Source organism: Vespa mandarinia, chromosome 1 (assembly GCF_050613455.1).
Source record: "Vespa mandarinia isolate Hongniang chromosome 1, ASM5061345v1, whole genome shotgun sequence".
Lineage (NCBI taxonomy): Eukaryota > Metazoa > Arthropoda > Insecta > Hymenoptera > Vespidae > Vespa > Vespa mandarinia.
The window spans coordinates 15,301,310-15,317,500 of NC_140810.1; the positions used below are offsets into that span (position 1 = coordinate 15,301,310).

Genomic DNA, 16,191 nt, shown 5'->3' on the forward strand with positions numbered 1-16,191 from the left:
TAAGTAAGTACATTCTACGAAGATGAAGGTATAACGGCGTTAATGATACAGGTATTGGAGATGTGCGTATACGTTAGTGTTTGTTAACTCTGACGCTGACGCAAAGCTTCTTATTATTATCCCTATAATTCGGCCTACGAACGATTATTTTGAATGGACAGAGATATATCCACCATTTCGTTATCTCCTCGCGGCATATTTTAAACGAACGAAAAAGATGTTAAGGAAAAAAAAAAAAATAAAAAAAGAAAAGAAAAAAACAAGAAAGAGAAAGAGAAAGAGAAAGAGAAAGAGATTGATACGACGTTACCGCTAGATTGCTTAATAACAGTGCGTATATATACATATATATGTATGTACGTATGCATGTATTGATATATAAATATATACATACATATATATATTATATATATATATATATATATATATTACATATAGTATATATTGAAAATAAATAGTGTTGTAGACCGTAATTGGAGCACGGCTAACATATATACTTTCATTAGAAGTGTTGCAATAAAAAAAATTTTTTACGCTGCAGGCATAACTATATAATACGTACATACATTTACACACATTTATAATATATATATATATATATATATATATATATATATATATATATATGAAATTGTACGTGCAATCTTGTTCGTAAGATAATTCGTTTTATACGTATTGTATAATTATGGAGAAAGTTTGCAAAACGTAGCATTTGAAAATTGTCGATAGATCAAGTTTCATACGAGACTCGAGAATTTTCTCCCTATTTTTTTATTTTTTTATTTTTTTATTTTTTTTTTTTTTTTTTTTTTTTTTTTTTCTTTTTTTTTTGGGGGGGTAGGGACTTTCCGGATCACGTAAGAAGAAATAATCAATCGTTAGATACGTACGTAAATATGTATATATGGTATAAATATAAAATACGATTTGTGTGTCCTCGATAAGGAATTATAAAGGAGAAAGGATCGATCGCAATTTAATCGGCGTAAAAGTCGATCCTCTGCGTCAAAGAAATCGAGAAAACGTGATCGAAGAAAGAGAGAAAGAAAGAGAGAGAGAGAGAGAGAGAGAGAAAGTCACGCGATCTTAGATGATTATCGTTGATCTCGTAGGTAATACGAACACGAAAACAGGATCGATCTCGTGTCTGATTAGATCGATAGATTGATTTTTTTTTTTTTTTTCAAACTTCGATCCGCAATATACATATAACATATCTATAAGTGTTCCGCTAATATATAATTTTTTTTTCTCCCTTCCCATATATTATTTTTCCTATTTTTCTTTTTGAATTTTCTTTTCTTCTTTTCTGTTTCTTTTTCTTCTTTTTTCTTCTTTTTTTTCAAACGAGACAGATCCGATATACGTAAGAATAATTATATATTTATCTTCTATAACGAAAGGAATATGTAATAATAGGATAATGATAATAATAATATTTATCGTTGTTAACACGAAAAGAATTAAGTATCATTCGACACGTAAAAATCCTATAAAAATGTTCCCCGTTATATTTCTTCCTATCTCATTTTTTATTTTCTTTTTCTTTTTCTTTCTTATTTCTTTTCCTTTTCTTCTTCTTCTTCTTCTTCTTCTTCTTCTTCTTCTTCTTCTTCTTCTTCTCCTTCTTCTTCTTCCTCTTCTCTTCTTTTTCTTTTTCTTTTCTCGAAAAGAACCCAACGGGTTGTTTGGAGGCCGAAGAAACATCGCAGAATTTTACCTGTTCGACGATCTGTAATAGCTGCATACCTTTTTCACAGCGGCGTCGAACACAGTGGCGTAGCAAATTTATGGGATAATGTCAAGGATATTTATATCTTCTGTTTATTTCTTTTCTTTTTTTTTTTATTTCTTCTTCTTCTTTGTTTCTTCATTTCTCTTTTTTTCTTCTTCTCCGTCGTCATCGTCGTAGTCGTCGTTGTCGTTGTCGGTCGTTGTAGTCGAAAGTATCGGTTTCTCGCGTTCGATCTTGATGTAAGAAAAAAGAGAAAGAAGAAAACGAGAAAGAAGGCAAAAGAAGTTAACGATAAACATCGTAATTTTAAGTTTCTCTAAAAAAAAAAAAAAAAAAAAAAAATTAATACCCATTTTCTTTTCCTTTTTTTCTTCTTCTTCTTCTTTTTTTTTAAGTTGGCCTAAAAATCTCGAAATCGTATAATTACTAATGGTATAATAGTCGTCATCGTAGTTCGTTTCTTGACATTGGAAAGATTGACCTAATGTAACGGAGGATAGAAAAAAATAGAAAGATAAAAAGAAAGAGAAAGAAAGAGAGAGAGAGAGAGAGAGAGAGAGAGAGAAAGAGAGAGAGAGAGAGAAAAGGAGAGAGAGAAAATAAATAAAAACAAAAAAAAAAGAAAAAGAAAAAAGAAAATAAAAATGAAATCGAAATTCTAACTCTGGGTAACTTACATACATACATACATACATACATACATACATACATACATACATACATACATACATACATACATACATACATACATACATACATACATACATACATACATACGTACATACATATGTACAATATATCGTAAGAGCTGTCAGCGTCTTTTATTAAAATTTTTGGACGATCGGCTAATTAACTCGAGCGAGTTACCTACCTGTCGAACTTGCTGACTCGCCAGATGGAACAAGAAAGTCTGGTCCCGAAGAAGACGAGGGATGTGAAAGGAAAAAAGTAAGAGAAGAGAGAAATTAAAAAAAGGAAAAAGAAAAAAAGAAAAAGAAAATGAGAACAAAAAAGAAAAGGAAAAAGAAAAAAGCAAAAACTAAAAGGAAAACAAAGAAGAAAAAAGGAAAAGAAAAATAAGAAAAAAAAGAAATAGAAGAGAGAAGAAGAAGAAGAAGAAGAAGAAGAAGAAGTAGTAAGTGGGAGGTAGAAACGTCTTTTCGTGTGCCGCCTATATTCGTCTAAAAAGCTATTTCCAGGGCCCTTCCTAATTATAGGTTTCGTGGCACCATGAATGTTCTCTCTCTCTCTCTCTCTCTCTCTCTCTCTCTCACTCTTTGTCTCTCTCTCCCTCTCTCTATTTCTCTCCTTCTCTCTCGGTTTATAGCTATTACGTCGACTTGGGCGTACACATCGAAAAAGAAATGTGTGCCAAATTCCTCGCGGCGAAACATCCTGAAAAGCACGCGGATGGCCATAAGCTTCGCGCATAAATCTCACGAAGAAAGGAGAATCCAGACGGTAGAATGTGGAAAAGAGAGAAGAAAAGTAGTGATATAAAGGAGTGAGAGGTAAAGGGGGTGAGGGGGGAGGAGGGGAGGGGGAGGGGGTATAGCGCGGGATAAAGTGGAAGAGAATTTCTGTCTGATATACACGATGCCGAATTATACGATACTGAAATAATTCATTCGATCGAGGGAAGAATACCCTTGAAAATTATCAAAATTTATGTACGTCTTTGTATATCGAATTAAATCCCGATTCAAAGTCGAGATCGTAAATAACGACGTGTCATTGTCACTTTATACATTTATTTATGTCCTTTTTCTTTTTTTCTTCATATGGGCATATATATATATATATATATATATATATATATATATATACATTTTTTTTTTAATACTTTTATTTCTTCTTTTGTAAGACGGAAAAAGAGGGACGTGTGAAAGAGAAAGAAAGAAAGAGAGAGAGAGAGAGAGAAAGAGAGAAAGAAAGAGAGAAATAGAGAGAAACGAAAAACGAAAAATTATGATCGTTCTCATTAAGTAATTAGTATCGTCGAAAAATAAAACGATATATAAGTATGTATATATATATATATATATATATATATATATGTGTGTGTGTGTGTGTGTGTATATATGATATTCGTGAAGATATGGTCGTAATTCACGTTACCACGAGAGGCAACAAATTTTCACGTAAGTTACAAAGATTGTTGGTACGCCGGTTCAAAGATCTCGCGAAGTCTCGCAATAAATTTCATGGATGTAGACGTAACGCTCGAGTATTACACTTCTCTCTCTCTCTCTCTCTCTCTCTCTCTCTCTCTCTTTCCCTCTCTCTCTATCTCTCTCTTTATCTATCTATCTATCTCTCTTTTTCACTTTTATCTTTCTTCCCTTCCTTCTTTCTCTTTCTCATGTAGACCGAATCGTAACGACGTGTAACGTCCGTTCGTGTCTTAAGGAATTTACAGGACACATTTACAACACACAGGTACGATATTTCAGTCAGTCAGTCTGATCTTCTTACGTTTAAAGTACAAAGGTCAACGTCAGGTGATACGTCGAATTCGCTTACTTTCGATTCAATTCATGATCTCTCCCGCGAAATTTATCTTTTCGATGAAAGTTCTTGTGCTCAAAAAAAAAAACAAAAAAGAAAAAAAGAAAAAGAAAAAAAATAAGAAAAGAAAAAAACTAGAAAAGGAAAAAGAAAAAAGAAAAAAAAGAAAATATATACATATATATTCAAAATAAATTTGATATGATAAAAGTGACGAGTTTCGAAGTGTCAGATAAAAATCATTCGTTATTAACGTCTTAAACATCTTTTTAACATTATCATAATAAAATTGTCGTTTGCATAATTAACACACACACACACATACATTTATATATACACACTTTTGATAAGAAGGAAATGCCGTAATGAATATAAAATATTTAATTTAATTAAATACAGATAAAAGCAGATTTAATATTAAAAATGAATTCGATGTATATAGATAAAATAAATGTCATTGGATTCGACATGAACTTTTTATTGGTCAATATTTAATAAAGTGGCAATATATAAAAATTAATTTAATATAAATCGATATAATATCGGTAACGAGATTATACGAATCTAATTCTAGTAATTCGGGTATAAGATATTGGTGCAGATTTAATAGGCGAGAAATGAAGAAGAAGAAAAGGAAGAAGAAGAAGAAGAAGAAGAAGAAGAAGAAGAATAAAAGGAAGAAAAAAGTTCAGGATGTATAATCGTCGGCCACCAGCGGCGCGTTACAAGGATTCTAAATAAAGGCACGCTCGTACAACGTACGAAGAACTTGGGTTCGTACCCCACGCTGGTAAGATCTAACCAAACGTGTTTTCTGCGGGTGGTAGTAAGAAAAGATATAAAGAGAAAGAAAGAGAGAAAGAGAGAGAAAGTAAGAAAGGAAGAAAGAAAGAGTTAAAGAGAAAGAGAGAGAGAGAGAGAGAGAGAGAGAGAGAGAGAGAGAGAAGATTGGCCGTCAGTCAGTTCCAGCAATGGACGTATTGTACAGTGGATGCAGAACGAGTCGACTTCTTTTCGAAGAGTAGATCACGCTGGGCGATAAGCAAAAGGTGATCCTGATTGCTTTTTCAAATCATTTCGAGTCATTGTCTTTTCTCGTCTTAACTCCCTTTACTCCATATCGAATGAATCTTCTTATTATTCTTGATCGAAGATCAAAGAATTTACGTAGATCTGTGATAGAAACGAGTTAAGAAAATTTACGAGAACAATGTCTGACGATTAAATAATGATTTTCCTATCTATATTCTTTAAAAAATAAATAAATAAATAAATAAAAGAAAAAAAAAAAGACAAAGAAAAAAGAAAGAATTGTGATTAACCAACGTTAATATAGAAAACATTAATTTTTATGGATTTTCATATTTCAATTTGCGTATCAACGTATAAAAGTTAATAATTATATTATAATTGATAGAAGAAATTCTTCATATATTTTATCCGCCACGTTCTATAAATTTTGATATTTATGTCGTACGGAAGAGAGAAAGAAAGAAAAGAAAAAAAAGAAGAAAAAAAACGAAAGAAGAAAAGAAAAAAATATGTGACAAAATCTACATGCCTGAGTTACTTACTTATATACTTCGTCGTATGATTAGCAAAACGAACGTGTACGCAACATGTGATCGATTTTTCTTATTTATTTTAAACGGCTAGTAGTAATTATCACGATACACTTAACGATTGATACGCGTATGTGTAACGAAAGAAAGAGAGAGAAAAGAAAGAAAGAGAAAGAGAGAGAGAGAGAGAGAGAGAGAGAAAGAGGGAGAGAGAGAGAATGAGGATTGAAAGTGGACCAAATGCGTTCCTATAAATTCCAGAACGCAGGTACGATATTAAAGCAAAAGTGGAGCTAACATTTTTTCACTTCGTTAACGCCGATACGTCGTGTACCCATAATTACACGGTAATTACATCTTTCGGGTATTCATTACTCAGGATAATCGTATTGCTATATTACAGCACTGACACGTAGAACGGCCCACCGATGGGTATGACTTATCGGCCAATTCCCGCTAAGAGGACCGTCCATGCAACAGAGATTTTCTCATCCCTCCCTTTCTCTCGTATTTTCTATCTCTCTTTTGAATCACTTATTCTATACGTCTGTCTCGCTTTCTCTCATTGTATATCTCTTTATCTCTTTCTTACTCTCTATTTGTTTTTTATCTTTCTCCCTCTCTCTCTCTCTCTCTTTTTCTTTTCATTTATAATCATGACCAATAAGGACTATCTTGGACATTATTTGTATTTATTCTCTTTTTCTTTTTTTTTTTTTTTCTTTCTTTTTTTCCTTGTCAAACATCTGATTTCATTTTCTTTCATTTATTCGAAATGATCTTCTTGATATCATGTCGTTATCGTGATACATTTCAACTGAAGAAAATGTCACCTGCGAAGAATTTATCATTCGTAGAGGTAACTTATGAGAGAGAGAGAGAGAGAGAGAGAGAGAGAGAGAGAGAGAAAAAATCGAGAAACTCTCGAAGTAGCCGTAATTACGTATGTAAAATGCATGGATCTTTTTTTTTTTATTTTTTTTTTTTTTTTTTTTTTTTTTTTTTTTTTGTAAGAAGGAAAGGAGATACGAAATAAAAGCGAATACCGTTTCTTCGTGGCTAAGCAAGTTGAGCTTGAATTGGCTTCCGGCTAAGTGTCAAACTCAGGATATAAATCTTTCGATGCTGATAGAAAAGAGTGAAGAAAAAAAAAAAAAAAAAAAAAAAAAAAAACGTCTGCTGAAAATAGAATTGTTCGAGAGTACAATGACATTACGTTAAATTACCGTAAAACATTCGTTGATAGCTAATCGTTACGTCTGGATGCATCGAGTAATCACCATTTCAAAATACAGAAGATGAGCCCAAGGAAGTTCCTAAATGAAGTTAAAAGTTCGTAGGCGGGGCCAATAGGCCGGGCGGAAAAGAGTGAAGTAGAGTCAAAAGTTATTAAGTGATTTGAAAAATTGAGATTACTCTTTTTCGAGCTGATTTATCGAGTTAATTTACTTTCTTGTAAAAATGTTCCCTGGTAATGTAGCGAAAGAAAAAAAAAAATAAAAAAAAAAAAAAAAAAAGAAAAAAATGAAAACGTCATAGTTTAACAATCTATCTATCGTGAAAAAAAAAAAAAAGAAAAATAATTAATACACAACTTTTTGTCCCGTTGAATACTATATCACATTTGAAAGATTATATAAAATTAGAAACAATTTATTTGTATAGAAATTAAAATTAGATCGATCTTCCATTTCTCATGCAGTTGAAATTAATTATCTATAAAAATCCCATATGCATATACATATAAAATATATATCCCATATATATACATATATATATATATATATATATATATATATATATAATATATATCACGTATATCAAACAAGAAAATAAGTCAATCACGAAGTTAGTTGGTATATTCAACGACGTCGTTTATGGCAATTAATTTCTTACTCGACAGTCTTTCATTTTTCATATTTTCTCCCCTCTCTCTCTCTCTCTCTCTATCTATCTATCTATCTATCTATCCATCTTGAAATAGTTATCGTCATCGTAAATCGATCAATACACCAAAGCTCTTAACTATCTTTCATAAGATGGGCGTAATCGATAAAAAAGGAATATAATAACTCGTTCTAGATATTCCCCTTCTGTCTTTCTAATCGTTACTTCAGGATCAATGCTTTCAACGTCTCACGATTTCGAAGAACGTAATGGCGCGTTGCTAATCATTGAAGCCAAAAAAGAAAAAAAAAAAAAAAAAGAAAAAAAAGGAAAAAAAAAGAGGGAAAGAAAGAAAGAAAAGACCAATATCTACCCTCGTAGATCAAAACAAACTCATTTCCAAGGATATCACTCACCGAGTCGGCTGCATTAACCTCGGCTTCACGAAGTAGAAGAGCATTACAGACGTCAGTGTGGCCGAGTGCTGCAGCCAATAGCAAAGGACTTCGTCCATTCTAAATAATACAAGAAAAGTTGATAATATATTTCATATACTTTACATTATTTTTTTTTTCTTTTTTCTTCTCTTTTTCTTTTTTCTTTTTTTTTTTTTTTCTTTTGGTTTACAATACATCTCGTCATTATTCATAATCGTTAATTCGTCGATATATTTCTATTTTATATTTTTATTCGAACTATTTGAAACGTTTAAAAATCATTTCGTCGTTCTTTCTTTTCAATTTTTTATTATTATTATTATTATTATTATTATTATTATTATTATTATTATTATTATAATTATTATTATTATTATTATTATATGACTACGTAAATACAGACATATACAAATAGCGAAATAATCTTTTCACAATGACGACATTGATAGTTCGTAATAAAAATTATACGAGATATATTGTCATAGATATATATTTGTATATATAAAAGTGAAAGATATTTTTTTCTTTCTTTTTTTTTTTTTTTTTTTTTTTATTATTGGCGAATTATTTATTCGTTGCATTACGTGTAGACTTCATCGACGGATCAATTAGCGTTGTAATTAATAGCTACCGGTATTTCAGTTTGTAAGCTCGCGCAGAGATTTCCCGCGTTGAATTAACTCCCGCGATCGGACAGTACGCAAGCCTTAATTAGCTGAACAAGGAATCGAGCAACACGAGCTAAACGACAACGCGACGACGATCGGCCCTTTACGTATATCCGCGGAACCTTCGTTTTGCCCTACGAAGTACGATACGATGACTTAGGAACGATCTCTCTCTCTCTCTCTCTCTCTCTCTCTCTGTTTCTCTCTCTAAGGCGAATGGCCATCATGACCTTGATTCAAATCTTCTTTAAATCACGAATAAAGAAAAACAATAATAACGTAAAAAATACAAAACGTAAAAAAAAACGTAAATACTTTTCCTTTGTATTTTGTTTTTGTTTTTTTTTTCTTTTTCTTTTTACTGTAATGAAATACTTTATTATATAATACTTATAATTCATTGTATTAGATCATAAAAATGTATTTATGAACAAAATAGATCATAGAGTGATTTAAATATTAATCGTCAATGAATATATTAATATACATTGTTAATAAGCGCGATTAATATACTAAGTATTTTTTACTTATACTATTTATGTAATTATCAATATAAAATTGTGTAAATTAATATACGTGATAAGTTATTATAATAAAGGTACGGTTTTATTTTTATTTGATATTTTTCATTTAATATCGATATTATCAATTTTTCTTAAATTTTAAATAATTCAATAATTATTCTAATTCTAATTGTATTAGATATATGAACATAAACGATAAAACGAATTACGTTTAGTATATGATTTAACCGATCACGAATACGTTAAAAATTAACATTGATCTATTCAAGGAAATAGATAAAATGAGAAGTAGATCTTTATAATAGGCTAAAGGAACGAAGAAGGGGAAGAGAGAAAGGAAGAATAGTAATAAGACCACCACGTTGTTTATAGTAAACGTATTACAAATGTGATGATAAATGTCTTACATAATTTATAGATATAATTCAAATTTATGACGACAATAAATACGAGATAATCAATTAACAGATTAGTTCGAAATCGTAAAAAAAAAGAAAGAAAAAAAAAAGAAAGAAAAAAAAAAAGAAAAAGAGAAAAGATAGGAAAAGAAGTGAAAAAAAAAAGATGGAAAAGAAGAAGATTCGATTTCTCGTTGATGAATATCGATTTAAATGCTAGTAGGAGAAGCTTGTCATGGTTTTTAAAAGCTTTGATCTTAAGCCGACTTCTTTCGACTATATAAAAGTCATCGTGGATCAATATATACACATGTATATTATACATATATATATATATATATATATATATATATATATATATCATCTACATGGATACATATATCTATCGTATATATATATATGTATCCGTGTCCGATGGCTTTTACGATTAAAGGTCAAAGATCAAATTGGAAACTTCGTGGAAGAGCAACGAACGAAGAATGAAGGAACTTCCGATTTGAATTAAGAGAAGCAAAGAGGATTTCTTGAGAAATCTAAAAAGAAAATCCTCGTTTGCGCGCTTGAATCGTTCCGCGAGTAAGATGAACGATTTACAAGGTTTACGTTCGAATGGAAGACGATAGAATCTGAATTACGAGGAGTAGATGAAGGTGGATGAGGTGGAGGTGTATAAGGTGAGGATGAAAATGAACGAGAGAAAGAGAGATAGATAGATAGATAGATAGATAGATAGATAGATAAATAGATAGATAGAAATGCGAATTATTACTCACCTCGTCTGGTTGTGGTTTGATCCCTTCGTCGAGAAGACGTGCGACACGTTCGGCCTCGCCACGGACGCAAGCTTCGCGTAACTTTTCTGCCATTCCAGCCACGCACCTTAATCCAATTTTTCGACCGAAGGAGGGAGAAAGAAAAGAAAAAAAAAAGAGGAGAAAAAAAAAAGAAAAAGAAAGAAAACAAAATTAATCATATAAAACATATATAGTAATATAATAACAACGACGCGGTATATGATTTTCGCCCCACACCCCTTCCAAAAAAAAAAAAAAGAAAAAAAGAAAAAGAAAAAATAAATAAATAAACGAACGAATGAATAAATGAGATGTAATAAAGAGATTAAAAAAAAAAAAAAAAAAAAAATTAATCAGCCGTAAACATGAATTATGAATCGATGATGATTATCAAAGTGAATCTGGTTCTAAGTCACTTGAACGAATATTTTTAATATTCTTAAAATTGTAAAATTACGTAGGTATATTTACTATTTCCGTTCTTGTTATTACAGAAAAAAATAATCTTTTTCTTTTAAATAATTCAAACACGATTGTTCATATATATCAAAACGAAGAATATACATGACTTAAATCACTTTCATAATCACTAATTCATATAATAATAATAATAATAATAATAATAATAATAATAATAATAATAATTATAATAATAATAATAATAATAATATATTACATATAGTATACTTATAATAATTATTCGAATATATAATAACATAATATTTTTTAATCTACACCGAACAAACCGATAATAACATATTTGTTAATCATTAAAAAATCCACGTTTATTCTACGATAGATTAAATATCATTTATATTAATTGTCAAGTTTTACTCGTTACATTATTATCACATTTGTACTTCGTAGTTACTTCAATGAATAATATATTTTCTTAAAATTTTTTTTAACACCCTATATACTTGTACGTACATATATATACGTAACCACTAGCATGTCATATGAGCGTCAATTTTAATTACTTCTTCATTAACTACGTTGAAAGAAAATCAAGTTAGAGTCAGTAACAATTATCACGCTGTTAAAGCAATTCTCATTGATTTCTCAAACTACATACATTCATACATAAATTCATAGATATATATATATACATACATATTTATGTATATGCGTCCGTCTCTCTCTCTCTTTCTTTCTCTCTCTCTCTCTCTCTCTCTCTCTTTCTCTCTGTCTCTCTCTTAATTCAGTCTCTTCCTTTTTCTTTCAGACTTCCTTCCTATCTCTTCCTCTTTTCTCTCTTGTATCTGAAGCATCGTTACAGACGAAGAGAAAGAAGGCGTGACAAGATCACAAGAGAAGGAAAGAGACAGAGATATGGGGAATGGAGACAGAGAGAGAGAGAGAGAGAGAGATACACTTATAAAGGGAACAATGATACATGGCGCCATTGTTTTCGGAGACAATGGACGCCTTGCCTTTGGCGTCCAAGTTGTAAAAAAAAAAAAAAGAAAAGAAAAAAAAAAAGGAAAAGAAGAAAAGAAAATAAAAGAACAAAAATAAACAAAACTAGTTGTCTGTATGGATGATTCCTTTCGATCTTAAAATCTTCGAACTCACTTAGTTTCTCTTTTCTTAAAAGGGAATATTAAAACAACGGGTGGTACCAATAAAGTTCGAGAGAGACAAGCAAGGAACAAGTTCGTCTTTAAAGTGAACATAATCGAAATTTTATTTCTCGACAAAAAAAACGAACGACGAAGTCACGGGAAAAAAGAAATTTTTCATACGCAATAACATTCATGTTTGATATATGTATTTACATATATATATATATATATTATATACAACATCCCCTCCGACATTCGAAGTTCATTTCATGCTCAGTTACGCATCACGTAGCTTTATTGCTAATTTAAATATCTTTAAATGCTTAATGCTCCGTACTTTAAAGTCTTGCATAAAACGCGGCACCGCCCTGATTACCAGTCTACCTAAATATATATGTACATAATTATATATATATAAATATATATATATATATATATATGTATATAGGAATAAATAAACATATATGTATTTACATGATAATAAAAATTTGTAAAAAAAAAAAAAAAAAAAAAAAAAAAAATATGACATTATGACATGTACAATGACGTAAGTCATGATATTGTCAATCTAAACAAATATTTTTAAATATATTAAATATTATCAATTATTATCTAATTCGTTAACTAAAAATACTTGTATAAAATTTCATTTCTAATGTAATTTTTATATAAAACTTAAATTGAAAAAAAATAAAATATACACGTAGATATACATATGTATATTGTGTTATGTAAACAACAGAAAAATCATCTGCCCTCTTTCTATCCCTTTCTCTCTCTCTCTCTCTCTCTCTCTCTCTCTTTCTCTCTCTCTCTCTCTCTCTCTCTCTCTCTCTCTCTCTCTCTGTCTGTCTGTCTTTCTCTCTCTCTCTCCTATTGGTTATTCCAATTAAAATCGTTGTCATAGTTTGTAAAATATTATTAAAAACAAATTTAATTTTCAATTTATTTATTTGAAACGTTCGATCATTCATATTGGAAAGTCTCGAGTATAATACTGGAGAAGGATGATTTATATATATATGTATATATATATATATATATATATATATATATTACGTATATATATATATATATATATATATATATACGTAAAAAAAAAAAAAAAAAGAAAACAAAAAAAAAATAATTATAAAGAAAATATATACACAGAAATATATCATATGATATATTTAAGAAAAATAAATTCCCTTACTTTTCTCCTAAATTTTTTTCTCTAATCCTTATTTGACCATTCCAATTGAAATTTTTATCCTTTTTTTTTTTTACTTTGTAAAAAAAAATTTAGAAGAAAAAAAAAAAGGAAAAACATTGAATTTTAATTATTAAATAATTACTTGTTGAAACGTTAAAAGGGTTAAAATCAAATAGTCTCAAGTATCATTGAAAAGTGTGAATAATCATAAAGATTTTGTGTCGTATCGTACTTAAGAATGAAGAGCGTAAAAACAGACATGAGAACTAGACAGAGGTAAGTATGTTCCCTTCGCATATTCATAAGATCTTTCGTCGTGAACTTAGCACGGCCACCGGATGACAGTGACTAATGAAGTTCAGCGAGCTTCTAACGACCGTGGCGAGCTAAATGCGTCGTTCGCTTCGTAACAGTAAGAGGAATTTTAAATGAGAAAGGTAAGAAAGAGAGAAATAGAGAAATAAGGTGGAAGAGAAAGAGAAAGATAGAAAGGGAGAAAAGGGAGAGAAAACTAGATTACAGGACGACACTGGACGATCAGCTGATAGAGTTGGAAATAAGGTGCATCCGTCAAAATAATCAATTTTAACGATCCAATTTGTGCATCGTACACGTCAGATGTACTTTAAACGATAGCCATAGACGGATTTACAAATTGGATTACCTACCATGAAGAGATATGACGTTTCTATCGATCGATGATAAAGAAGCTAAAAATATGATCGGTGCGAAATATGATTTTTTGAATAATATTCTGTTAAGTCAGAAGACGGTAAGAAGAGTCCGTGTATAAGAGGAAAAAGTACAAAAAAAAAAAAAAAAAAAAAAAGAAAGAAAAAAAAATAAAAAAAGAAAAAAAAAGATAAAAAAGAAAAGAGAAAATTTCGTCACAACGAATTTTAAACATTTTATCGCGATGAAAAGAGACAGATGTGGGTATATGTGAATAAATAAAAAAATAAGAATAATATTATCGCGGAAAGTGTATACGCGTATTTCCTTAAATAATATTTTCACATCAGAAAGTGTTCGAGAGTGCGAGGAGTGAGAGAGAGAGAGAGAGAGAGAGAGAGAGAGAGAGAGAGAGAGAGAGAGAGAGAGAGAGAGAGAGAGAAAAGGAAAAAAGAGATAAAAAAAAATAATAATTTTCTATAAACGAGTTTTATAAATTTTCATCACGACAAAAGGAGAATCAGATAAGTAGAGTAATAATAGTAATATTATGCGACAAAGTATCCACATTTATTTCCTGAATAATATATACCAATAGAAAGTGTACATGTGAAGGGAAATAAAAATAAATGAATCAAATAAATAAATGAAAAAGAAAGAGAAAAAAGAAAATGATTTTTAATAACAAGTTTAATAAATGTGATCGCGATAAAAAGAGACAGATGTGTGTATACTGTGTGTTTATATATTTATATGTATTATATACATATATATATATATATATATATATATATGTATGAGTAACATTATGGTAGAAAGTATTCACATATATATATATATGTTTTTCATGAATAATATTTCCATAGAAAGTATCCATGTAAACAAAAAAAAAAAAAAAAATATTTTACAAGTTTAATCAATTTGGTCACAATGAAAAGAGACATATATATATATATATATATATACACACACACACATATGCGTTAACTATAAATTGACAATATTAGAAAATAATTGTTAATATTCATACTAATGTCTAAATCGTATTGATAATCGCGCGTTAACGTTACTACTAGATTCTTTGTTTTCTATACGTACATATATGTTTCGTTGATTTAATTTCAACACGTCAATCATTAGTTAGATAGTAACAGAATTTACATAGTTCAAGATTGATAGCCTAACGGTATACTTTCTAGCTTTAATTTCCTTTAATTTCTTTTTGTTTGTATTTTTTATTCTTTTCTTTCTTTTTTTTTTCTTTTTTTTTTTAGTTTTATTCGCTTCCTTAAACTTTCTTTCCTACATTAAACTATCGTTTAATTATATCCATTTCATTTGGATTAATCCAAAGACGTAGCCAAGATCGATGTTAATTGGATAAAAATCAATTGATCTTCTATCATCGATCCTTATCATCACGAAGCTATTACATTAGTTCAATTGCATCTAATTACATCGTTGATTTTATTGATTATTTCGAAATAGTTAAGTATCAATGAAGTATAATTAGATTCTTGTGAAGAGATTGAAACAATTTAAATGGTTTCTCATAAAAATTACAAAACATCCCGATCGACTTAGCCAATAGATATGATATATTTGATAAAGTCGGAACAATTGCAATGTTCGAGTTATGTGATATTTAAATATCTACGAGAGACATTTATAAACGTGTCCTTATGTAGAAGAAAAATGATAGAGAGAGAGAGAGAAAGAGAGAGAGAGAAAGAGAGAGAGAGAGAAAGAGAGAGAGAGAAAGAGAGAGAGAGAGAGAGAAGGTGATATCGACAGTTCAATCGAAGTGGCTCGAGTTGTTGAGAGTTCATAAATCATGACATTCAGTGATGCATTATCTCAAAAGTCGACGCGTGAATTATTAGACTTTCTTATTTGAGAGTGAGAACACGGCATTCAAGCACTTAGGTACTCACGCAGAGGACAAGTCATCCAAAGAGCCAACCCCTCGTAGGTTGCACCGATCGCGAAGCGATTTAATTACCGCTTACCTTGGCACGAAGCGTCATCCTGATCGCATATCCAAAGGTACGAAGTAGTAGTATCGAACTATTGAGGCAATGTCGAGAGGTAGCTACCATCCTTCTTTACTCTCTCTCTCTCTCTCTCTCTCTCTCTCTCTCTCTCTCTCTCTCTCTCTCTCTCTCTCTCTCTCTCTCTCTCTCTCTCTTTCTCTTTCACTCTCTCTTCCTCTTTATAGAACAAGGCATCGTTGGCCTCGAGCAAGG

General features: G+C 30.3%; 1 protein-coding gene across 8 annotated transcripts in view; it reads right to left on the reverse strand.

Annotated features, from left to right (window-relative positions):
* Positions 1–16,191, reverse strand: part of dgo (ankyrin repeat domain containing protein 6 diego) — a 131,026-nt gene that overhangs the window by 83,234 nt on the left and 31,601 nt on the right. For all 8 annotated transcript variants that reach the window (XM_085658314.1, XM_035870996.2, XM_035870997.2 and 5 more), the window contains 2 exons: positions 10,493–10,598; positions 8,109–8,207 (listed from right to left, as the gene is read on the reverse strand). In XM_085658314.1, the coding sequence (XP_085514440.1) occupies positions 8,109–8,207; positions 10,493–10,598 (205 nt within the window). The remainder of the gene's footprint in view (positions 1–8,108; positions 8,208–10,492; positions 10,599–16,191) is intronic.